General features: G+C 38.8%; 1 protein-coding gene across 3 annotated transcripts in view; it reads right to left on the bottom strand.

Moving 5' to 3' along the window:
* Window positions 1–26,265, bottom strand: part of LAMA2 (laminin subunit alpha 2) — a 583,647-nt gene that overhangs the window by 161,917 nt on the left and 395,465 nt on the right. For all 3 annotated transcript variants that reach the window (XM_072833687.1, XM_072833697.1, XM_072833705.1), the window contains 4 exons: window positions 25,109–25,243; window positions 11,993–12,117; window positions 5,529–5,615; window positions 1,264–1,457 (listed from right to left, as the gene is read on the bottom strand). In XM_072833687.1, the coding sequence (XP_072689788.1) occupies window positions 1,264–1,457; window positions 5,529–5,615; window positions 11,993–12,117; window positions 25,109–25,243 (541 nt within the window). The remainder of the gene's footprint in view (window positions 1–1,263; window positions 1,458–5,528; window positions 5,616–11,992; window positions 12,118–25,108; window positions 25,244–26,265) is intronic.

Below are 26,265 nucleotides of genomic sequence, written 5' to 3'. Positions count from 1 at the left end.
AAAAAAATCTATCCTAACTAGCATATAACTATCATAACGTTTTAAATCTTAGAGGAGAGAGTCTCAGCAGTTAGTAGGAAAAAAAGTTTGTACCTATTAACATTATATATATCTAAAATTTTTCAAAAAAAATAAAATTTTTCATTTTTAGCCCATTTTATCTTTATTCTTTACTGAGGTAACATGGGCTTTAAGTCCAAGAAATAAAGAACTGAATTGATTAATGTTGAATATAGTGGGAAAACCACGTCTGCTTTCACTGTGTTGCATTGGCATTCAGTGTAAAAGAAAGTAAGATTTGTAAGGCAGACCCAGGTTCAAATCATAGCTCTGTTGAAAAGTCACTGTGAGCTTTGAAAAATAAATTACCTAAATTCAGTTTTGTTACCACACAGTAGAGATAATAATGTTTAGAGATGTTGCAATCATGAAAAGCATATAAGGTGCTTACTATAGTGTCTGGCAAGTGGTAAGCTCTCAACACGGGTGAAATTTTAAAGAATTACTATTATGATGAACCACGTGCAGTGAAAGAGGTTTTGGAGAATGCCTGGGGTCTGAAGACAGGGCATTGGTTAGACATGCCCCGGCACTGGCTCCGATTGGTGAGGTTGGTAACTTTGGTAGGTTGAATTTGGCTCACTATGAGGGACTCTGCTCTAAATATAACCTACCAAGGGCACAGATTATTTGTGTAAATTCCTCTTGACAACAATGGAAATTCCATGTATAAAAGGCCTGTGTCCTACAAGAAATCCACCATTTTGGATTCCATAAAAACCTAGCTTGGTCATTGGCAATTGTTAGTGGCAGCTACAAGTCTCTAAGGTCAGCAGGGTCATGGTCAGTGGGCTCGAGGTCAGCGGGGGTCACAGCGGGGGTCGCGGTCAGTGGGCTCGAGGTCAGCGGGGGTCACAGTCAGCGGGGGTCGTGGTCACAGGTTCAAGGTCAGCAGGGGTCACAGTCAGTGAGGGTCGCAGTCAGTGGGCTTGAGGTCAGCGGGGGTCGCAGTCAGCAGGGGTCCTGGTCACTGGGCTCGAGGCCAGTGGGGGTCAAGGTCAGGAGGGGTCACGGTCACCGGGCTCGAATTCAGCGGGGGTTGTGGTCAGCGGGGGTCCCGGTCAGTGGGCTCGAGGTCAGTGGGGGTTGCGGTCAGAGGGGGTCACGGTCAGCGGGGTCATGGTCAGCGGGGGTCCCAGTCCCCGGGCCTGAGGTCAGCGTCCCCCTCCACTGCCCGCCCACTCCCTGTGCCCAGGTACGCACACACACACTCGGAGCCCTGGCGAGCGTGCCCGGGCTGGCAGCCGTCGCACTTCGGGCCGGTGGCCCCGGGCCGGCAGGTGCACAGCCCCGTGGCCGGGTCACAGGGCAGGGGCAGCGAGCCTTGCGGGTCACACTCACATTCCTGGCAGGTGCCGCCGGGGCTGCGGGGGCTGCCGGTGTAGCCGGGGCTGCACCTGGAGGAAAGTGGAGGAAGCAGAGGTCAGCGTAGGCCCCGTGGCCCTGGTGGGACAGGACCAGTGGGGAAACCCCTCCCAGAAAGGACCAGGGACTGCACACCTGAGGTCTGCACAGATCAAGATGCAAAACCAGAATCGTTCGGGGGACGAGGAAGACACGTGCAGAGGGCTTTTCTGGTTGATGGAATTCAAAACTTAATCATAAAAATGATGATTAATGATACGGAGTGCGGTAAGAATTTATTGATGATTCATTAATGGAAGATCAATCCACTAGTGAGAAGAAGGAAGTTCTTGCTAAGGTATCGAGCTTATTACTTCAATTTGGAGATATACATGTTTGAATATATATATTTTTTCATGTTTACTCGTGTGCTTTGGTATTCAGGGCTCCAACCTAGCACTTCCTCTCAGGACACTGACAGTAAACATTCGCCTGTAAGGACCATTCTTAGTTTCCAGTGCCCTACAGAATCAGGCAGTAGGCCGCATTTTGTGGGCCAACTTGCCCACCATTGCTCTAGATCATAAACATTGTTTTGAAGTCTTCTTTTTTAAAAAAATTATATATAAGTGGAATTAGAGACTGACACCTGAGCTTTCCTAGACTCACGCATCTTAAAGCTCAAAATGACCAAATAATTCAACCCACTAATTTTACTGACAAGGAAAAAGAAGTAATTAAGCGGCAATATACTACATTTTCTATTTAATTTTACTGGTCTTTTTAGCACATCTTACTGAAGATGGATTTTTTATTATATACCCAAAGAAGGGGGCTAATGTTATGCAAATAAAATACATAACATTAATCTGAGAGATTAGAAAGGAAATCCAACTAGATGAACCGCAAATGAAATCAATTCATGGACTCTTCCACCCGTTCGCATATCCATTTGCCTAAGGACAGACCACAGGGGTTATGTTACTGGAAGTCTGGTAACAACAAGATGCTACCAGGACTTTGAGTTACTCAGGATGGTCCCAAATTACCTGTTGTCCTGATTTAATTATTAAAACACTTCCTATCCTCACAGTATCCCAGTTTGGACAACAAATTATATGTTATATATATGGTCAATTAAATATAAACAAAACCCAGAATTTTTGTTCCAGAGACAAGTGTGGGAGGAAGTTGAGACACAATAGGAGGTCAAAGCCAAAAATCACTAACATTAGGCCTATACTCCTGAATGATTTTTGTGGCCTGGGGTTGTGGAAATTTGCACAACTTGTGAAAGTTCATTTATCTTGTGCTGGTTAGAAAAGGCAAACCAAAAAAAAAAAAAATAAGTTATCCATTACTAGGTTTTTATACATTTGGAGTTTTAATTGTTACCTTATTTCAATGTAAGATTATAAATGCTCAATAAAACTACCATTTAAACAAGTCCACTTAAATTATTTCTTAACATTTACAGGTGAAAGAATTCTATTCTAAGCAGGTTCAGGTTGATTAAATGCTCATAGTTTACTACAAAAGTAACAAAGAGAAAGCATGGTGAGGGTTTCCTACATTACAGGGACACTCAAAACATGTAAGCAATTTTAGACCTGAGCTGATGAGCTTAGGCAGGTCATAAGATGATTTTAATGATTCAAGAAAGTCTCAGAAGGGGAACAAATTTATTTGGAAAGTCACAATAAAAATTTAACCAAAACCTTTGGTTTAATTTAGCGGAATAAAAGCAATTTTTCAGGGAAATATAACTTGATCATTTATATGTTAGAGATGATGAATGTAAAGCTGTAACAACATCTGAGAACTGCAAAAACTATTCAAGCCATTCACATTTGATAGTTGTATGACCCTGTTCATCTATATGCTATATGAACTGCCAACTCCTATTGATTAAACATTAATGGATATGAAAAAAAATAAATTTTCTATAATCACTTTGCCTTAAGACAGTAACTGTCAATTCGGTGCACCCTTCCAGTCTTTTCTATATACATGCTTTCATAGATAGTGGGAACTCCAATTTATAAATGTAGTATACTATCGAACATTTTTTTCATAAATTACTGCAGATAACACCCTTGGTGTCCAGGGACACTTTTAATCATCATTCTACTGGTATTTTCAAGGGCATGAAATGAATATTAGTCTAGCCATGAATACCAAAGCACACTGGTAGACATGAAAAATACATATATTCAAATGTATATATCTCCAAAACAAATGGATTTTTTTTTGGATTTTTGTATTACTTTGAATTATTTAATTGCTGTTAATTTCTGTGGGCATAAAATTGTGAATGCACTGTTATATGCAAGTATTGGATATTCTGTTTAGAGTTTTCACACGCAGAATTGTTTGGAAATATAATTTGCAAACCTGTAGAAAATTCATTGGAATTCACAAAATTTAAGTTTAATTATTTAGTTATCTACTTACTTCCATTATTAACACAATCATTGCTGGCTATATCAAAAGAAGACTTTTAGATGGGGAGTATACAATTAATATTGATTTATATTTGGAAAGAGATTGATAGTTTAAGGAGTTCTCCTAGAAGAACCCAGCAAAGGAGTGGGTAAAGCAGGGCATGGAAAGGAAAAAGTCCAAGCAATGTCCTGATTCCATGAAAAACTCTGCCTGATTCCATGAAAAACTCTGGAGCAAGCATAAGCATAAGCATCTGGATTTTGTACTTCCATGCTAGTCAGTCATTGGCTAAGGGCCCCTGAAAGAAGGTGGGGTAAATTCTCAGGCCTTAGGGAGAGGAAGCACTTAGGCAGGGCACCAATGTATCCTCTACACCTTCAATCTTCACAATGTTAGTGTAAAGTGAGTAGAGCATCAGCTATTGATACTCTAGGTAAAAAAAAAAAAAAAAAAAAAAAAAAAAAAAAAATTAGGACCTACCTAAATTAGTGGAGCTAGACTATGTCCATGGATAAACACTTAGAGAAAAAATTTTTATTACTGTATTTTTAGAATAGAAGACAATCACCTTTTTAAACATTTAGGCATGATTGACTAATTATATGCTAAATGTATTTGAAATATACATATGTATTTATTTTACTATAAATATAAATATTTGTATTTTTAAAAACTTGTTATCAATTAACACCAAAACTATCATGTATGTATACTATAAATAGTTACTTTAGAGGTAATACCTAAAACATACTAAAAATGGTGGTGATAAGCTTCAATATCCAGGATACTGATCTTACGGAAAATATGGACCCAGAAGATATTAATTACGGCCTTCATAGACAGTCTGGAATTGTGTTTCTTAATTTATCATTTGTATTACAGTTTATATTCAATTTAACAGCTACATAAACACATTATCAGATTTTGTAAAAAAAAATACGGTGAAAAAGAGGGGAGGTGGTAGAGGGACAGGTTAAATAGGTGATGGGGATTAAGGGTTCACTTGTGATGAGCACTGAGTGTTGTATGGAAGTGTTGAATCACTAAACTTTACACGGAATGTTAACTGGAATTTAAATAAAAACTTAAAAAGAAACTTTAAAAAATATGGTGAGCAGAAGCATTTAAGTAATATTGTTTGCTTATTGTTAAGGGAAACCCAATAACAAACACTTTATTGTTTCCATTGTTCTAAGAATGCTTAATATATTCACGCTCTGAATTACGTATACATTTGGTGCTATAGTGCCATAATGCTCAGAATAGTGACATGCACAGTGTTAGCCAATATTTTCCAGTGGATTAAGATGAGAATTATGTGTAGCCAGCTTTTTATCATTATTAACTATGATAATATACAGATATATAGATGTGTATACACTACACGTATGTGTGTACACTAAATATAGATGTATAGATATGTGCTATATATAGAGATACGTGTACCCTAAAACATAAATTAGATAACTGTAAAATAATTTGGAATCTTTGAGAAAGTCTACATACAAAATGGAAATAAACAACTGTCTTCAGAGAAAGTCTACCAAGATACAGAAATAAAAATAGTTTGGCAAGCCTATGAACTGCTAGAGAAGATGAAAATAAATTATGAAAATAATGAGTTCTTTTTTACTTTGGTCCTTTATGATATGATCTCTATGTTTCATGAGTATTCATACCGTTCACAGTACTGGCCTTCGTACCCCCGAGGGCAAGCGGTGCAGCGGTAATCATCGAGGCCTTCCAAGACACAGGAAGGGCTGAAACTGACAAAAAGAAAAAAGATTGTAAAAAATCTTTAGCTTATTTATTTTATATATTTAAGTATTTCTGTCATTATCCAGGTGATTGGGACTTATTTTGAGTTGGTTATAAATGACATATCCACAATTATTTATGTTTCTATTCAAAGGTAGGATATCACAACAAAATAATACCCATAATAATCCACAAATATATGGTTGTTTTTTAGTGAATTTACAATGCCTCACACTGACTATGTAAACATTTTGTAATTTTAATTATATGGCAACCATAAAAGTATTAAACATCCAGCAAGTGTCCTGTTTTCCATGAATTGAAAGAAAAATATGGCTAGAATTCATGTGCATTTGCCTGAAAGCAGAATAAGTATGACTGAATGTTTTTCAAGTAAAAAAAAAAAAAAAAAGGTCCTAAAAGCTATATAACTTTTTTTCTGAAAATTCAGCCCAAATTGCCACTAGCACTTCAACACATGAAGTGTGAATAAATATTTCACTTAAAATAAGAATGCCTTTTCTAATTTACATACAGATTTCAAACTAAATTTATTTTAAACACAAAGTAATGTGATTTAGTGTGGGGAAAGGAGGGAAATTGCTCTACAAGAAAATGAATAAGATTTTCTGACAATTTTATGATCTTTTCTATTAAGCAGGTCTTCTAGAACTTGCCCTGTTCTTACTGCTGCACCGGTAGACCACAGCCAGTCAGGCTTTGCTGGGATTTCTGATCATCCTACCTTACAAAAGAAACACTTAGGAAGACTTGAAAACTAACCTGTACTAACACGCAGTTTTAGGTTGCTACAAACTTCTTTCAAGAGGATTCCCACTAGATAAAACCACAGGATGCACTGGGAACTTAGAAGGAAAAAATAATAATATATTTGTTGCAAAATGGTTATGCTGTAAATATCATTTATCTTTTTGTTGGTCTGCTAAAGAAGTTGATGTCGATAAGGATGTGTTGTGTATAGGCCAGGGCCTCGACTCCTCTTGGGCAGGTGCCATGAGGAGCCTATTTTAACTGTCTTCTGGTGAGTTCAATCAATAGCACATGATTGAGTAATAAACTCTAACCTTTGCGAAATACATGAACAAATTGATCTACTACTCACACACTCATTATCCGACAAATTTATTTTTTGCCTTCTCAAAACAGATCCACAAATACATAATTGACACTTTCTGGCAAGCTTTTAGCTCTCTCAGTTAAAGCTTGATGCTGAGTGCATCTGCACACACACACACATACATGTGCATACACCACAAACTCATATATCACATTTCAAAGTCCTGTGTGTGTGTGTGTGTGTGTATGGCACTTGGAAACAAGTTTTTAGACTTTTCAAGTGAAACTCTAGAGAGCCAACATAATTAAACCATAATCCTCTACAGTAATATATCTGCCTCAATTACTATGCAAGAATGTTAGAATTCTCCTTGAATAGTTGATAGGAACGTTTTTGAGCTATGATATTATGGTGTTTTGAAACCTTTCCTTGAATCACATATAAGGGCTTACGAAGGAGGGTGTAGGGTTCACAGCTTACTTCAAGTTAGAGTAGATTCTTACTGCCTACAACTCCTTCATCCGCTCTTGGTTCTCATATGGTCTCCAGGGCCGCTCAGAAGTCCTTGTGCCATTCTCTCGGCAGCCGCCCTAGACGTTTCCTTATGTTTGCTAATTCCAAATTTGCCTCAAGAGAGTTTCTAAGATTTAGAGTTTGCTAGTCTGTCTTGTTCCCGTGGATACGATAGAGAGGAAATGGCTTCCTGGATCCCACCCCCTCCTCCTTTTTATCCTAATTCCCTGGTTGTCCTTTTTCAGTCTCCTTTGCTGACCACACATCGTGTCCTTGACCTCTTCATGTGCCTCCCACTTCAGTCTCCAGATTTCTCCCAGCCTGTCCTGTCCTCTCCCCTAGATGGTCTCGTTCAGTCTTGAAACCTTTGCACCTACCCTAAAGGATCTAACACCGAGTTTCCACCTCCAAAACACCAGCGACCTTTCTATGATTTTCCCCTTCTCATCGCCGGTCACTCTGTGCTTCCATTTGTTCTGCCGTGAACCACCGAGTCAACTCTGTCTCCCTTCCTCTCCCGTTCCACCTGCGCTCTACCTGAAACTGCTGCTCCTGCTGCCATCACCGGCATCACTGCCTGATGCTGTTCCAAGTCGCCTCCTGCCCTTGGGAGACTTGGCAGCTAGGACATTTCATTGACCACGGAAGCTTCTCAGAATCATATGTTGGTCACTCTTCCCGGACACCACTCACTCTTCTCAGCTGCCCTGGATTCACGCTGTCTGCTAAGCATGGGCCAGTCCCCTGGCCAGTGTACCCGCTGTCTCCTCTGGCGGGCCTCTCCCCCAGGTAGGCACGCGGCTCCCCGCCCCCCATCACTCCATTCATCTCTATCCAAGCCTTTGTTTATGAAGATCTTCACTGGGGCCCCTCTCTAAAAGGGCACCGGCCACTCTCGATTCCCTGGTAGCACTTTTGCTGCCTGACGTTACATTATACATCTGCTGGTGTTGTGTTCGGCTTTACTGACGTCTGACCGGTAAATAAAACCATAACATAATTAAATTGTGCATGTGATGACTTGGTATACACATATGTACACATAAATGAACACATCTATCACCCCACATAGCTGCCTATATATATACATATATATATATATATATATGTTTTTTTTTTTTTTTTTGGTGAGAACATAGGTCCTATTTGCTTAGCAAGTTCCAATTATGCAATAAAGCATTATCAGCTACAGTTCCCATGTTATATATTAGTAGATCCTCAGATCTCCTTCGTCTTACACCTGAAATTGTATCCTTTTACCAGCCTCTCCCGGTTTCCCCCACTCCCCACCCCCTGGCAACAGCCATTCCACATTTGGTTTCAGTGGGTTCCTGTTTGTAAAATTCCACACGTTAAGTGAAACCACACAGTTTTTGTCTTTCTCTGTCTCGCAGAGATTGCTAGCGTGTTTGGGAAAGAACAAGGGACTCAGATGCGGCATCACCGGGGAAGAGGAGAGGGCACTGATTGGGAAAGGCGGTGAGATTGCAGAGGGTCAGGGTTTCTTCTACTTTGATGAAAAACTATCCGACCTTTCCTGGAGTAGGTGGTGGAAAACCCTGAGCAACGCTGCACAGTCACGGTGGTTGACGGTGTGTCATATTTGCTTTGGTAAGAAATACTGAAAAACTAACGTGTGGAAATGAGCGAGCATCATTCCCCATGCCTCACTCCTTCATTTTCCCTGGCTGTGCAGATCAGAGTCACCGAAAGGAGGTATCTCAGCCTCCTCCATCTGTGGTTCAGAATCTATGTTTTTTCTTTTCTTTTCTTTTCTTTTTTTCTTTTCTTTTCTTTTTTCTTTTCTTTTTTTTTCTTTCTTTCTTTCTCTTTCTTTCTTTCTTTCTTTCTTTCTTTCTTAGAATCTATCTTTCTATCTTGGGAAGAAGAGTCTCTCCTCTTTACTCTGGCTGGCTTCCTTGCTTTGTATTTTATTCATTCATTCATTCATTCATTCTTTATTTATTTATTTATTTATTTATTTATTTATTTATTTATTTATTTTTCTTGCTTTGTATTTTAATTCTTCTCTTCTTACCACACACAGGTCTTTGGTTTGTTAATTAACATGTTAAACTTTAGGTGGTGGTGATAGGAGTGCATCCCAAAATCACTCTAGTAGGTTTGAACTAAAATTTCTTCTAATAATGCAGGGGAATAAAATCGAATAAAATTTTTAGAGGATATACGTATTTATAAAAATATGTATTATATGTATGTAAGTTTTTCACATACTGAGTTATGATATTTAAAAAAATGAATTCTTACAATGGTAGCAGTAAAGAAAGCTTGAAAGCCATTGAACTGGCCACCTTGATTTGGTATTTTGATTCTTACAGGGTTCTTTCCATAAAAATATACTTAAATTATAAAAATCACAGAAAGCGAAAATGAAAACATACCCTTTTATCGATTCTGCTCACCGGTCACGGTAGCACTTTCTTTTCCTTGACGTTTCTTAAAGCGATAAACTGATATCCTGCTACCACGGTGCCTGTTTCCACTACTGACTGTCAAACTGCCCCACAACCCTCACCGGCAAGGGCATCCATGTGTATTTGGTCTCCTCTGGGAGCAGCTGCCCTCTCCCTGGGGGTGTCCTTAGCTGGGGGGGAGGGGTCTCAGTTCTCTTCCTGACAGCTCCCGTCTTGGCTCCTCTTTCTCTTCTGGTTTCTCTAGTGGAGGCCATTCCGTCTTTCCTTCTTTCCACGTGCTCCGCTTGGGTAACACGCCCCTGGGAAATCTTACCCAATTTCAATTCATTTATTAACATATCTCTTCCTTCATCTGCCCTTCCAATTCTATTTTCATTTTCTGCAGCTATTTGCATATTTCCATCTGGACAGATCTTTCATATTTAATTTTGAACCTATTTGGAGCATCGCTCTTCTGTCCTCTGCAGCAGCTCTCTCTTGAATTTCCGGTTCGGGTTAATCGATTTACTACCCTTCGTGAGGTCAACCCAGTTATCAACGCTTGTCTTCAACTCCTGCCTGGCCCCAACCCTTCAGACCAAATTTGTTAGCACTTCTGGAGAGCTGCATTCACCCATGTTCTTACAACCGTCCCCTTGTCTTCCTTCCTGTTCCTACGGCCTACCTTCAGGTTCTCATAAAAATTGCATAATTAGCACAACAGCTTAAATTAATCATGCTCTTCAATTTGTTCCTGGGCCTGTCTGAATTCAACATTTTACTTACCTCTCCCATAACAGTCTTCCTAAAGTGTGGCTCTGATCACATTAACCTTTTTTGCTTGTTTGTTTTAACTAAAAACTTGCAGTGTGTCCTCATTACGGAGAAAATTAAAGAACAATTTCTTAGATGGGTATGCAAAGATTTCTATAGCTTGGCCTCCATCCTCCTACTCCTCTTCACCTGCCGTTATGAGCTCTATCTGAACTCCATGCTGCAAGCTCTTGTTAGTTCGTAAACGTGAAGAACTGGTTCCTAAGCTTTTGTTCCTGTAATCTCCTGCTATCTCCACCAACAGAAACCTTCCCATCCACCGTTTATGATCTATTAGAAATGCTACTAATTCTTTCCATATGTTCTTAAAGCTTCCAAAATCGAGTGTGGTATTTTGTGCCTTTGAATTCCCTTGACATTTAAGTCGACTTCTCTTAAGACACGTTTTATTGTGAGCCTTTTCAACCGATGTTATGATTCATTGTTACCAAAGAAATGATCAGTTAATTGCTGAATCTTTCTAATCCAATGGCTCACATTTTAATAACAAAAAAAAATAGCATTCTCTTGTTTAAATCTGAGAGGGAGATTAGGGAGAGGAAAATAGACATAATATGACTTTTCATACACCTACCACTTGGTGGTTGGGTGAATAAATAGAAGAGTTTATCTAACAGTTTATATTTGACAAAAGATCTGTGATTCTCTTAAACAAAAAAAAGACGAGCTTGCAGAAGAAAGGGAGACGATTTAGATGAAAATATTTTCAGGATGTATATAAAGCCAATGATGAAGAAAAAAACCACAAAACAACTCAAGATAAGGTGTCCAGGATTCTAATTCTGACCAAACTGCTGTACAGTCTCCTCAAAAGCAAATTCTTAGAGAAAAAATTGCCCTACCAGGTAGAAATTGAAGTCTATAAATCACTTAGCTCGAAGTATAGACAGCCTTTGCAACAAGGGTTTTCATCAATATATAAACCAATGCAGAATGTGCAGACAGCACTGAAATAAAATATTCTGGCTTTTGTTTCCCCTTGTGGCTGTGTTTCCATGGTACCAAGCTCAGACCATCTTAACAGAAAAGGATTGTGATTCTGGAAAACATGGACTTATTTTGGAGCAGAAAAATAAGTCACCCTCCTTTAACTATTTTTTTTCAATTATTTTCTTGATAATTCTTTACAAATTGTGAATTAAACACACAAGATGAATGGAAAGAGTTGCAAAAGTCACATAATATGCACTCAAATAATTCTTCATAGCTGACTTTGTCAGAACTATATGCAAATACAAGATCCTTATAAAAGTGTATAAAATTATGCACATGTGTACATATATCATTTATTTCATAAACATAAATTATGTCAATATGAGAATTTACATTTTAATTAGTGAGTATTATTTATTTGGGACAGGCTTTGAATGGAAAAATAAACCATAGAGCGTTATGTGCTCACTTTTGTCATGTTTTTACATTGTTTAAAAAAATATCTTACATTGAGTTTTTGTCTACACGGAAAAAATAGTTAAATCATAGAAAGCCTTGTGCTACACAGATGGTGCTACTGATTGGGAAATATGGTAATATTTCTTAATCTTACTTGTTGCTGGAAGAAATTAGAGGGCAAGCACATTGCTGACAGTCATTTGGCAATCCCCTGACAATTCCATAATATCCCAGAGCACATCGTTCACAGAAGTCACCAGCAGTGTGATGTTGACAATTCTGTAAAAAAAAAAAAAAAAAATGGGGGGGTAGAGAAGTTTGTTTTTCATTTACTGAGAGTTAGAATGTAATTTTTCATACAGCTCCTGTGAACAGACACAGACACACACACATATCATTGAAAAAGATCTTGATATATATATATATATATACTTGATATATATATGTACACATATTATATATATATATATATATATATATGTATGTTTTGTTTTGTTTTGTTTTTAGAGAGAGAGAGAGAGGGTGGGTGGGGGGTGGGTTGGGGGAGAGGGAGAGGGAGAATCTTAAGCAGTCTCCATGCCCATCAGGGACATGACACCGCGAGGCTCCATCTCGTGACCCTGAGATCATGACCTGCACTGAAATCAAGAATTAGATGCTTAAGCAACTGAGCCACCTAGGCGCCCCTTGATATACATATTTTTAAAGAAATTCTTTCATAAGAGAAACTAATACTGGGCTGTTGTAGCTATACTGACAATAAGAATTTATTTTCTCTTTTTCCTGTATCAATCTCTGTATAAATTTTCTCTTATTCTAATCTGGGGAACATACTTCACAAATTTATATAATTTATTATATCATCTGGACATTTATGTTTCTTCTCCACAAGGTGCTAGAAAAGTACTAAGAATGCTGGGACCTTAGTCCTAGCCTGTCAGAGGACGCTCTGAAACCAAACCAAGGTGGAAAGCATAAATGTTTTAAGAGGCAACGAGAGCAAAGAAAAAGGTCACCCAAGTTCCTACACTAAGAATGCTATTTATCTAATTCTTGCCATATGTTGATAACTCTTTATAAATAGAGAGCACCCAATTTGAAACCAGGAATCCCAGGTCAATATTTTCTTTTTCATGTTTGCATAATAAGAAGCACTCAGGTAATATGCTTTAAGATATTTCCATAAGGAAATGAGAATAGTTTCAGAATAGTGGGTAGTTTTGTAATTAAAATTCTCATAAAGTTGGGGATCCCTGGGTGGCGCAGCGGTTTGGCGCCTGCCTTTGGCCCGGGGCGTGATCCTGGAGACCCGGGATCGAATCCCACGTCAGGCTCCCTGCATGGAGCCTGCTTCTCCCTCTACCTGTGTCTCTGCCTCTCTGTCTCCCTCTGTGTGACTATCATGAATAAATAAATAAAATCTTAAAAAAAAAAAAATTCTCATAAAGTTGAATTATATTTAAAACACCGCAGTAATTCATATAATAAGGACATAGGGAGAGCTACGTGCCAGGTACTGAAAGGAATCAAGTGAAGGGGAAAAGGTAAAATGACATCCAACCCTACACTAATTTATTTCTACTTTGGGAAAGTAATTTTAAAATGGCAAATAAGAGGCATGGCAGCAGGAATGCAATATTGACTGTTTTCCAATGGAAATCTGATACTTGACTTTGGGAGTTCAGAAAAAGGAGGAAACAGGAGGAACATGGGGTTGTATTTTAGCTTGATTTTACAACACAGGGTTTAGAGTGATCAGAAGGATGACTTCTTATCAATGATATCAAAAGGAAAGTTGAGAAGCCAAAAAGTCAATAATATCACATGGTCTACCTTCGTGGGCTGATCTGAACAACTCAGTTGGAGCCACAGAGACACCCGTGGGCTCCATACTGAACTGGGCCCACATCTCTCATGCTGGGCTTCTGGCTGAATTCAATCAATCAAGAAACACATACTTAGTTTTCTGTGTGTGTCCTAATGGCCAGACAACGTCTGGTATGGGGTGTGTGCTTATTCACAACACACAGTAATTGAAGTCACTTCTCCAGACATTGCCATGGGATTGTAAATTTTTAGAACTTCTCTTGACTCTTTTTTTTTTTTTTTCCTCAGAGTTTCTGCTATTGCATAAGGTGAAATCATGACATTACCATGTTCTGTTTTCTCCATTTTGGAGGCTATATTTGAAAATATGCCACTTACAGATGCTTTTATAATAAAGTGGATCCAGTTTCCTATATAATAGGATACAAATTTCAAATACTCTCATTCTTCATCCCCCTATTTTCAGAGAAAAGGAAGCACTCATCTGAGTTCCCCCAGCTTCCTTTGAAAGACTCACCATCTGTTTTGCAGTACTTTCCATCCCTCAGCATTTATTTCTGTCCATAGGAAGTGGTGCTTGTGCTTTGTCTAAAGCTACTCTCTTCCTAAACTGGATTCCTTGCCTTTCTGCCTCCCCCTTTTCATCAGCAATTGCACTTTTCCCTTCTTTGCTCATTTTTCCCATTAGCATTTGAAGTTGGTCCAGACTTCCGTAGCTCAAAAAGCATCTCTGGGGCCTCAAGTTTCTGGAAGTTTCCATCCTATCCCTGATAAGCATTTTATTTTTATTTTTATTTTTCTAAAATATTTTATTTATTTATTCATGAGACACACACACAGAGGGGGGGGGGAGAGGCAGAGACACAGGCAGAGGGAGAAGCAGGGTCCATGCAGGGAGCCTGATGTGGGACTCGATCCTGGGACTCCAGGATCACTCCCTTGGCAGAAGGCAGGCTCTAAACCGTTGAGCCACCCTGAGCCACCCAGGGATCCCCCTGATAAGCATTTTATTTTATTTTATTTTATTTTATTTTATTTTATTTTATTTTATTTTATTTATTTTTTATTTCTTTTATTTCTTTATTATTTATTTATTTTTGTTTTCAAGAATTTTTTTTAATAATAAATTTATTTTTTATTGGTGTTCAATTTGGCAACATCAGAATAACACCCAGTGCTCATTTTAAAAGCATTGTTTACATTCCTGATTTCTGTATCTCCCTTCAGCTCTCTCCACTTTAAGAAAGCTTCTGATGTCACCATAACTCCAGGCTCACTAATAAGATCTTCATTGATAAACCAAAATTTACTGACAATAATAAGTCCTCATGATACATGAATTTTCTGCAGCAACTAATATTTCTGGCTACTCTTTGAAAATTTTCTTCCTATGGTTTCTTTAATGGTGGGGTCTGCTGATTTTTCTCCTAATTCTATGGCTACTCTTTCTTATGCTCCTTCGTGGACTCTTTCTTACCTTTCTGTGTAGGAAGATTGGTGTTGTTGATTCTAACTGTGGCTCTCACTTGTTCCTCCTACTTTTCTCACTCTACCTGGGTGATTTCACCCATTACTATGACTTTAGTTATCATCCATTTGCCAAAAACTCTAAATTTTATATAGTCAGGCCAGATAGCTCTAATGAGTTCTAGACTTACATTTCCAAATGTTTCCTGGACAGATCTTTTATATAACAAAAGTGCCTTGAATTTGAAATATCAAAACTTGAGCTCATCTCTCTTTAAACCTAATACTTCTATACTGTTCATTTCATCTGGAGTCACTCTCACCTGCTCAAATGCCAGGCCAGCAACCTAGAGGCCTCTCTCACCCCAGAGAGCCTGTTTGGTCAGTCCACTTAAGATGAAAAAAGGCCAAGTTTCAAGTCTAATGACTTTACAGAAATGTGGTTAACAGAGCAAGGTAATTTGTTGTATTTTATATTAGAATTTATTGTGTAAGTACCATGATCCTCTTTTATTCAGCTATCCAAGGCTTACCAGTATTTTAGCAATGAAATAGCCATCTCATATTTAAGAACAGCATAGCAAGAGATACTACTGGTTCCAAGATAAAATAATTACCTATGAACTCCAGTGTAAATCATTTGGAAAGGTGCCAAATGGTAAGAGTAAACTGGGGAGTGTTTTAAGAACATATTTTACATTTATGTAAATAAACATGTGTCAAAAAAAAAAAGATCTTGAAAAATTACCAGCATTTTGCTTTGGTAAAAACAAACCCAGTGCATAATGAATTATTTTACATAACGTAATATAGCATTAATAATTGACTCAAACACTTGATGTTGATCATTACCAGAAATAGATTCAAAAATACGATTTGCTGCTTTTATACCTACCACTCTATGTAATTTCTTCATAGATCAAGCAAATATTTTAACCTTCTCTGGACAATCTTTCACAGGGTTGCTGACATACTAAACTTGGTTAACGAAACCAAATGTTCTGGTTAGGACCATAAACACAGCACATAAATCATGATGTTAATTTTGAAACTTTTTGACACAGACCCTTCATTCGACTTTCCTATTTTGAGACATACTTGTCTTGAATAGAAATTAACCTTTAGGAAAAATTCCTATGCTTTATATGTGTAACGAGAAGTTAAATTATATTCTCAAGAGTGATATTGTATGTTCTAGTACCTTTCCAATAACAGATTAGAATATATGATATGCATGGTTTTTTGCACATGGGAAAACTGGTGCTATATATTCCTTCCACTAAACCAAATAATATAACATTAGTACTATTTGGTTCCTTAGCTCTGAGGTGAAAAGTTGCTTAACTTAGCCTTCTTTCCTTAAAGGGATGCCTCCACACTTCCTCTTCAATATGTTACTGAATGAATGGATCCTCATAAGGCAGCCCTTTTCATCTTATACAATGATAAGCTATGAAGCTTTCCTTATGTTGAATGAAAACATGTCTCATTCTAATTTTTAGTCAATGATCCAAGTTCTGCCTTCTGATGCTGTGAAGAGTAAGTCTTATTTCCATTTCCCAAGGCAGTCCTCAAATGTCTACAAAATAGTATTATTTCTACATATTCTTCAAGTTAAACATTTGATAATCTTGACTACTCAGAATTTCTCTTAAAATACATATTAAAAGTCTCTACCTGAAATTTGCAAATAAAGTGACTGTACTCCCTTCCCTGATCTGAATCTTATAAACCTGACTCTGCAGTCAACTAAAAACTCCTATTTCACAGGAATTACTACCACATGCCATTTCCTCTGCTCTCTCCCTATAAACACTAGACTATAAGCTCCTAGAGGGCAAGGCCCCTGCATTCCTTACCTTGGTATCTTCTCATCACTTACCACAATACCTGCCCATTGGAAATATGTATTAAATGCCACAAGAATGAATAAAACAAATGAGCCTGCCTTACTTCAGAACCTTTTATATTAACTTCATCTTGTTAATTGTGGCTCATCTTTCCACCTGTCAGGCTCTTTTAGCTTCTTGACCACCATCTCATACATTAGGTAACACTTCGGCTCTACATCCTCTATTTGGTAGATCTCATCCAGATCACTGATGATTTTGAACAAGATGCGGTGAAACACAAAGCCTAGGTCTCATCACTGGAGATCTGAACATGCTTCAGGTGTAGAGCAACTTCTACAATCATCAGACTTGTTAATTGGTTACTAAGTTCAGTAACTTCTATACCTGTTAAACTTATTAACTGATTACTATCTGGCCCGATTCTTCAAACTTGTTTTTGAAAATATCATGAAACATTCTGTCAAATGCCTATTTAAACAAACCAGAGTTTGGATCATAGATCTGACCTGTACTGGCTTATGACATAAGCAAATTATTTCATTTCTGTCAGCATTCGTTCATCAACTGTAAAAGAAGGAACGATTTTAAACACCACAAGTTCACTGTAAGAATAAATGAGAAAATAAATCTGTCTGTAGTGATCAGCCTTGGTCCTGGCACACACGTGGACAGTGTTGGACATTTGGTAGCTGTTCCTATTTTTGCTGGATCTGAGATATGATGTGTTACACTTTCTGATGAATTTGATATTCTAATGGGATTCAAGAAGGGTCTCAGATATACATATAATAACCCTAGCAATTAGTCTGAAATGACTTATTTTGAGTGAACCTGTACTGATTTCTAATGAGCTGTATTTATTTTTCTACACTTGACAGATATTAGTTAAGTAAGCAATTCTCATGTTTTAGTGGAGATCAAAATCAATGTTTGCTACATTTTACTTTCGTTTGTAAATCCGGAGTGGCATTTCACTGCTTTCCATCCTATGGAAAATTTCATATTTTCATGATTTTTGCAAATATTTTTCATACATGACTCTTAATCATATTTGCAGATTCTATCAGTAGTCTCGGATAGAATTCACCTGGGCCTTCTAAATCAAATCATTTAATCAGATAACAGTGTGTGTGCTCTCTCACAGTCTGTAGGTAGCATTTTATAGTGGATTTGAAAACTGATTCTTAACATTTTAGCCAAGGATCTAATGGTTACTTAGATTTTCTAAGCATTAATGTTCAGAGTTGTAATGAAATGTCAACAATCTCTATTTGGTTAGGTTTTTAGATAAATTCAATAAGATAGGGTTTAACCTTAAACACGGTAGATTCTAGTTATACGTCTGTTTACCAAACATAGGACTAATTGCTTAATCATAGATGCTAGTGGTTTCAGATAACAGAGTAGATCATAATAATTTATTTTTTCATTTTAAAATAAGAATTGTGATAGAGTGAAAATAATATTTTCACAAATTATTTGGTCTTCAAAAGCTATTTGAGCTAGCTGAGAATTCAATTCAATATTCTCTTCAAAAAAAATGGAAAAAAATCGGAAAAATAATACTGACCATGGGGATGTAGTGATGGTATATACAGACAGTTGTAGATACAGATATATAGAGGTGTTTGTGTTATATCAACTTGGAAAAACTATCTATTTACCTACCTATCTACCTAAGAGGGTCTGCAGGTGTATGTTTCTTACTGATTAATGTTTATTCCCTAGCCTCTGCTTCCACTTGGCTTGGGGTTCAATGTGACATAGGTTTTGCTCTTCCATTTTGAAGAAAATTTTCCTTAAGGGACAATTGTCACTGAGCTATTGGTAGTAACACGTCTATGTGTAGGATATATTAATATCTAGAGTGAAGCAACAGTTCTCTGATAACTATCATCAGGAATTTGAAGAGAATAGTTACAAAGAGATGTGGATTTTATTTAAAAATTGAAATGCTTAGACCATGAAGTTTTCTATAGTGTTTTTCTTCCCCTCTCCATGTTTTTGAAGAAAGATCTAAAGAAAAAAGGTGAGGATATTTGGCATGGTGCCAGAGATAATGATTTTTTCATGTTTTGATTAATTATTATCTGATTGATTCTTAGACTATAAATGGCAGATAACATGTACGGTAATTACTATCTTCATAATCATAATCATCATCATCATCATCATTGTTCTCTCTTCTCTGAAGCTTACCATGTACTAAGTAGTGTTCTGTACCCTTTATATAGTATTTCATTAAATCCTTACAAAAACTATGGGTAGGTACTATTATTATCTTCATTTTATAAGTGAGGAAACTAAGACCCCATTGACTTGAGATAAACTGACTGGGCTCCCACAGCCCACAAGATATGAATCCAGGATTGGAACCAAGGCATCTGACCCCAGATTCATACTTATGACCACTCTGTCCAGAGTAGAGGGCATTGCTCTGTGTAATTGTGTTGATATTAAACTGGGATCCACACTACACATAGAAAAGAAGTAAGTATGCTTCAAGTTTCCTCAGTTACAGCATCAGAGTAATAATAGCTATTTCCTATTTGCCTCCTGGGGCTATTTCAAAGATGAATAAAGTTGCCTAAATTCAAAAGTTATATGTTCCCTGAAGGAAAATATAAAAATTCAGAGCACAGCTATTTATACTAGCTGTGCATGTTTGATGTGCACATGTATTTTTTTTTTCACTTCATTTGGGGATATTCCAAAACACAGACATGTAGCACAACAACAGCTACAATAGCCAATTGTTCTAAAGAGGACAATATAAAGACAATTTTTATTCTAAAAAATGAAATTAAACTTTATCCTTTATAAATGTCTTAAAATTAATCATATGGGGGTGTCTGGGTGTCTCAGTCAGCTGAGGATCCGACAGTTGATTACAGATTAGGTCACCATCTCAGGGTGTGAGGTCAAGCCCTGAGTAGGGCTTCATGCTCAGTGTGGAGTCTGCTTGAGATTCTTTTTCTCCCTCTCTTTCTGCCCCTCCCTCCACTCATGCTTTCTCTCTCTATATATAAAAGAAATAAATGTATCCTAAAAAAAATAAAATAATCTTATGAATGAAAAATAGCCCTGTTAAAAAATACCAGTAAAGATTACATAAGAAGGAAAAACGTACCTGATTCTCACTTAAGAATGTATAAATTAATCCCCTCTCTTGAAATTATTTATTGAATTTTACAAGCCAGCAGATTAGAGAGAGACTACCACACTGAACAAATAGCAATTATTTCAGGAATTCAAGAATGGTTAATATTATTCAGTTATTCATTCAGTTAATAATATCATTCATCACTCTGTTTAAGGTAAAAAGAAATATATGATCATATCTAAAATGTATATATTTAACACATCTTTACTTTTACTCTACTTCTCACAAATAAGCATATAATCAATTTCAATGTCCTAACCTGACTTGAAAGGAGATGTTTTTAAGAGACCAGGAATAAAAAGAAATTTCTCAACATGGTAAAGAATATTTATCTTAAGCTAAACACCAGCATCATACTTTGTGGTGAAAGACCTGAGGCATTCATATTAAAATTAGGCATAAGATAGGAGGCTATCTTCCTATATACAACCTTTTTAGAAGACTTAATGCAAAAACATAAAACTATTATAGTAGATACACCTTCTGGCAAGAAAAGTATTTGCAAATTATAACTATTTGCAAATAATATTATTATAAATATATAAATAACTGAAACAATCAACTGAGAAACACCTAGAACTAAAAACAAAGTGGTTGGCTATCAAACACATGTAAAAAAAAATCTATTCTATTAATGTTTATCAGTAGTGACAAGTTAGTAAATAAACTGAAGTGGAAAAGAATGTAATGTTCACCATTGAAGTAAAAATGTAAGATACATAGAAATAAGCTTAATGTAAGAAATGCATAACCTATATAGGTGATGATAAAAAACAGTTCACTGTGAGACACAAAAAGGTTTTGAATAGAAAAGAGTATTATACTTCTGGGTTGAGGGAGGATAACTAAATAGTGTAAAGACATTAATTCTTTACCCATAGGTTTAATGCCTTCCAATAAAAGTCCAGTAACATCTTTGGTGAAGAGATTGAAATTGTGAATCAGAATGTCCTCTAGAAGAATATATAATTACATCTAGTCAAGAAATTGGGAAAAGAAAAAGAAAGGGCCTTGCCAGATTTTCATAAAATATTTATTTATTTATTTATTTATTTATTTATTTATTTATTTAAGATAGAGAGAAAAAGAGAAAGCATGAGCAAGGGGAGAGGCAGAGGGAGAAGCAGGCTCCCTACCGAGCAGGGAGCCTGATGTGAGGCTCGATTTCAGGACCCTGGGATCATGACCTGAGCTGAAGGCAGACACTTAACTGACTGAGAGCCACTCAGGGGCCCCTACATTGCCAGATATTATAATTTAGTATAAAATGAAGGTGGTCAGAATACTGTAACATGAACTAGAAGGTAAATAGCACAGAACAGATGACCTTTAACATATCTTAATATGGATAAACAAATTTGTATATATTCAGATACCATGATGTATCAAGGAGAAAAGGAAACGTTAGTAAATAAATATTTCTTTAAAGTAATATATACTTGAAGAACGATACCTCCTCATATCACAATAAATTCTAGAAGGATTAAAGATTTGGATCTAAGATTTAATCATAGAAACATTGGTAAATACCATGGTCTCTCAGTGTAGGTATTGAAAGGCATGTGCTTAGGCAAGATCACCATGGGAGTGAGCATAGTTAGAGAAGCCAACTGCTCCAAGGATTGAATCCTGCGAACCCCAGTATGTGGATTTGAGGCATGGAGGGAAACACAGCAAAGAAGATGCAAGGTGTAGTCACCTGGTTTAGCAATCCCTGGAACAGCATGTCCAGGGAACAAACCAAACAAAAACTTTCAAGAAGAATGGATGATTTAGAGTAGCAAATGCTGCTGATTGATTAAGAAAGATGAAGACTGGGGCACTTGGGTGGCTAGGTTAAACATCTGCCTTTGGCTCAAGTCATGGTCCCAGGGTCCTGGATCAAGCCCTGTGTCAGTCCCCTGCTCAGCAGGGATTGTGCTTCTTCCTCTCCTCCTCACCTATGCTCTCTCACTATCTTACTCTCTCTCTCTAAGATAAATAAATAAAATCTTAAAAAAAAAAAGAAAAAGAAAGAAGACTGATGGCTGAATATTAATCACTGGCTTCAGGATAGTGGTAGAGGCAAAAGCTTGATTTCAATAATTGAAGAGAGAATGGAAGAGAGAAACTATATAGAAAAGGAAATGTTAATAAATAAATATTTCTTTATTTATTAATAATTTTTGCCTCTACCACTATCCTGAAAAACTATAGAGAGTATAAACAACTCTTCACTGTATATAGGGAGGGGAATGAAGTGAGAGAAGTCAAGAAGGAAGGTGAAGTCCAGAGAGTTCATTTTTATTTTTATTTAATTAATTTTTTAAAAGATTCATCCATTTATGGGGTTCCTTGGGTGGCTCAGTCAGTTAAATGTCCAACTCCTGACTCTGGCTCAGCTCATGATCTCATATCCAACCCCATGTGGGGCTCCAGGCTCACTGTGGAGTCTGTTAAAGGTTCTCCCTCTTCCTCTGCACCCCCTCCTCCACGCACGCATGCATGTTCTCACTCTCTCTCTAAAATGAATAAATAAAATCTTTTTAAAAAGATTTTATTTATTTATTCATGACAAACAGAGAGAGAGAGAGAGAGAGAGAGAGAGGCAGAGACACAGGCAGAGGGAGAAGCAGGCTCCATGCAGGGAGTCCGATGTGGGACTTGATCCCAGGACTCCAGGATCATGCCCTGGGCCAACTGCTGAGTCACCCAGGGATTCCCCAAATAAGTAAAATCTTAAAAAAAGATTTATTCATTTGTTTCAGAATAGAGAGAGAGCACATGGACACATATACATGTGGGGGGAGGGGCAGAGGGAGAGAACCTTCGAGCAGACTCCCCACTGAGAATGGAGCCAGTTGCATGGCCCGATCCCATGACCCATGATATCATAATCCGAGCAGAAACCAAGAGCCTGTGGCTCAACCAACTGAGCCACTGAGGCGTCCCTGTTTTGTGTTTTGTTTTATTTTTTTTATTATTACTTTTTAAGATAGTAAAGGAACCAAAAAGTGATGATGCGAGAAAGAGGTAAATAGGGATGGGCAGAATGATGCCCTTGAGCAGGAGAAAGGGCTGGGATCTAGAGCATAAGTGCAGACTTGATCTTTTCTAGAAGTAAGAAAAGCTTATCCAAAATGATAGGAGTCAGTGATTGCACACAGACATAGAAAGGTGGGTACACGTGGTAATGGAAGGTCGTTTTAGTTCTCTTCTAACTCCTTCTAATCAATAAAATAAGAAGCATGACTATCAGTTGAGAGTAAAGCAGGCAAAGGGTTGGGGGTGGGGTGTGGGGGCTTGAAGAGGAAGGGGAAGGTGTGAAGTAATCATCCAGAAATGTGGGGGAGCAAGAGGCCTGAGGGACAGTGGTACATTGCAGAGCCCACAAAGGGGCCATTGTGGGGAGTGAGGATGGATGTACAGGGGGACACGGCACAGTTGTGTTCCTCAACAGTGACATGGGCTTGGAAGGCACAGGTGTGGGGCCGTAGGACCGAACGAGGGCTAACTGGGCGGAAGCACGTGAAGGGGTAGCAAGAGGAACGAACATTCCAAGGCAGCGATCCTAACGAAGGGTCGTGAATGTTAAGCGGGTGGAGAGAGTGCGGGCACCAAGGAGCTAAGGAACCATGAAAAGGTGTGAGCATCGATGGTGAGACTAAAAGAGGCTGGAGCTGATGCGCCAAGAAGTGAACTAGAGAGAAAAGGGATGGTTGTCGGAGTAGAGGAGAGCTGCCCCCGAGACTGTGGAGGCACTGCTGTTTCTCATAATGACAAGTTCTAGGACAGCACTTTGGGGTGAAGACAAGAAACAGAGACAAGGGTATGAAAGAAGTGATTTCATGAACATTAGAGTCCCCAAGAATTATGACAGGAAGAGCACTGGAGAGAATGGCGATGATACGGAGGAAAGATCTCCAAGCAACGAGGTGGGTGAGCTGGGGGTTGGTAGAGAGCGTCAACGAGCAGGTGTCAAGTCGATGGGGCACGAGACTCAGCGTATTGTCATGGGGGAGGAAGGAGGAGGAAGGAGGATGATACGAGAGAGGCAATGGGGGCAGGGCCACCTGCCTACCTTCGGGCGGGTAGAGTGTGAAAGCAAGAGCCACCCCTTGGGGGGTATGGGGGGCACTGGGTCGGGGACAACGAAGCTCAGGGGACTTTAAATGAAGAGGGAGACTGGGTCTCCCCCTTGCTGAGTCTCCACCTTGAGTTCCAGAGGCCTCAGGGCAGGGGTTCAGGAGATGCGGGTTCAGGAGACGAGGTGGGGGGCTTAGCAACGTGGTGCCCGGAGCTGGCGAGGGTGAGCGTCTGGGGTGGCCCAGCTGGTGGCACAGCAGACCTGGACTTCTCGGGGGGCTGGAGGGGGCCGAGGGCATAGCGGGCTCTTAGTGGGGGTGTACCACCACCACCACCGAGAGGGCCTGGAACTCCAGGGTGAAGGGTAAATAGGGGATACCCAGTCAAAGACTAAAGATTCCCAAGAACATCCGGCAACATAACACGCTCGTAATCGGCACATTTGAAAAGCAAATGCCAAGACATGGTTTTATACGTTATTTATACCCACATGCGCACAATTCCTAGGAAATACCTAAAATATTAAACGTTTATGTTGAATTTTGGATGACTTGTATTTTTTAAAAATATTTTTACATGATTTCCAAATTCTTTATAAGTTTCTTATGGTATGTAATCAGAAAAAAAAAAAAAAAAGCCGCCTGTATGATTTTTAGATAACTAGTGGTGTCCTTGGGTGTTCTTCTAAAACGCTGTTAATATTTTATTTCTTGATATAGGCAGTGGTTTCTCTGAATGATCAATCTTCAATTACTTTTAAAAATGTATAATATGGTCAGTGCCCTTCCCCGCACGTGTCCTCTGGGACCCGCACATGTTCAGGGCCCTGCCATGGCCTTGCTGGTCTCTGTGCAAAGAGGAGGGAGCAGGTGGGCGGGGACGGGCAGGTACTTACCTGGCATTTGGAGGTCTCGGGGTCACACAGGCTGCTGTGTCCGTGGCACTGACAGGGGACGCAGGGGCCCAGGGCTGGCCTCGCCGCCGCGCTGCCCGGCTCCGACGGCAGCCGGTAGAACCCTGGCCCGCACGCCTGGAGGAAGAGGCAAGAGGTCAGGGGGGTCAGGGCCCAAGCTGCTTGGGCGCCCCTGGGTCCTGGTGGCACGAGGACACCCGCCCGCCCGCGCGGGAGGCAACGCACCTCCAGGCATGAGGGCCAGGTCCCCGACGGCCCGGCATGTGGGGCTGTTCCCGCACACACCCTCAGTCGGAGAAAGCTCCCAGTTGTCCTTCCCTCCACCAAAAGGTTTGTTTTAAGGCAAAATTGTCATTTGGACGAAGGAGAGAATTCCAGTGTCCCTGACAGCCTAAAATCTGCTCCCGCTACGTTGGCTGGACAACTTGCTAAGGTCCAATGAGACTCAGAGAAATATTAAATAAATAGAAAAGTGTCATGGTTGCATTTTTTCTTTATCGATATAATTTAAGGACGATAAAAGCAAGAAATTCAAAATTCTCATGTCTTGGGAATATTAGGCCACCAATAAAATTTATCCTGCCCTGATCTCTCTCTTTTTTTAATTTTTTTCATTTTGCAATAAAAATCTGAGAGCAAACAGAAAACCGCTAGCAAAGCTGACACACGCAGAATCAAGACTTCCATCTTCATTCGGGTTCATTATGCAAATGGATCAAAACACATCCCTGGCTTTCCGGAAGAGAGCCCACAGCCCCGAAGAGGGAATGAGAACGTCTTGGGTTCCAGGCTCAGGCCTCTTGGTGTGCAAAGCTAGTGCATTTATCAGGTGTCGTCTGATTTATGAGTGGGAGGTAAGAGTTGGCTGTTCAGGTCCCGGTGAAGATGACAAAGGGGCGGTCTTACCACTTGGGCCGTGTAGGATTTTTTCCCCACAGGATACCTTGCTTTTGTTGAAGGGACGACTGCTGAATAAGCAGGACAAAAGCATATACATTAAGAACTTCCTAATACCTCTGCGTTCTTTTGGTTCTGGACTAGGTTATCCAGAGCGGTATATGCAAAAGGGTTCCTTGGGAAAAGAAAAAAGATCACTAGTCAGCACTCTCCTTGCTTATTTTGATCTGGATACTGTAACA

Source organism: Canis lupus, chromosome 1 (genome assembly GCF_048164855.1).
Source record: "Canis lupus baileyi chromosome 1, mCanLup2.hap1, whole genome shotgun sequence".
In the NCBI taxonomy this organism is placed as follows: Eukaryota; Metazoa; Chordata; class Mammalia; order Carnivora; family Canidae; genus Canis; species Canis lupus.
Note: the sequence above shows the minus strand (reverse complement) of the source record. Positions and strands in the feature narration are given on the sequence as shown.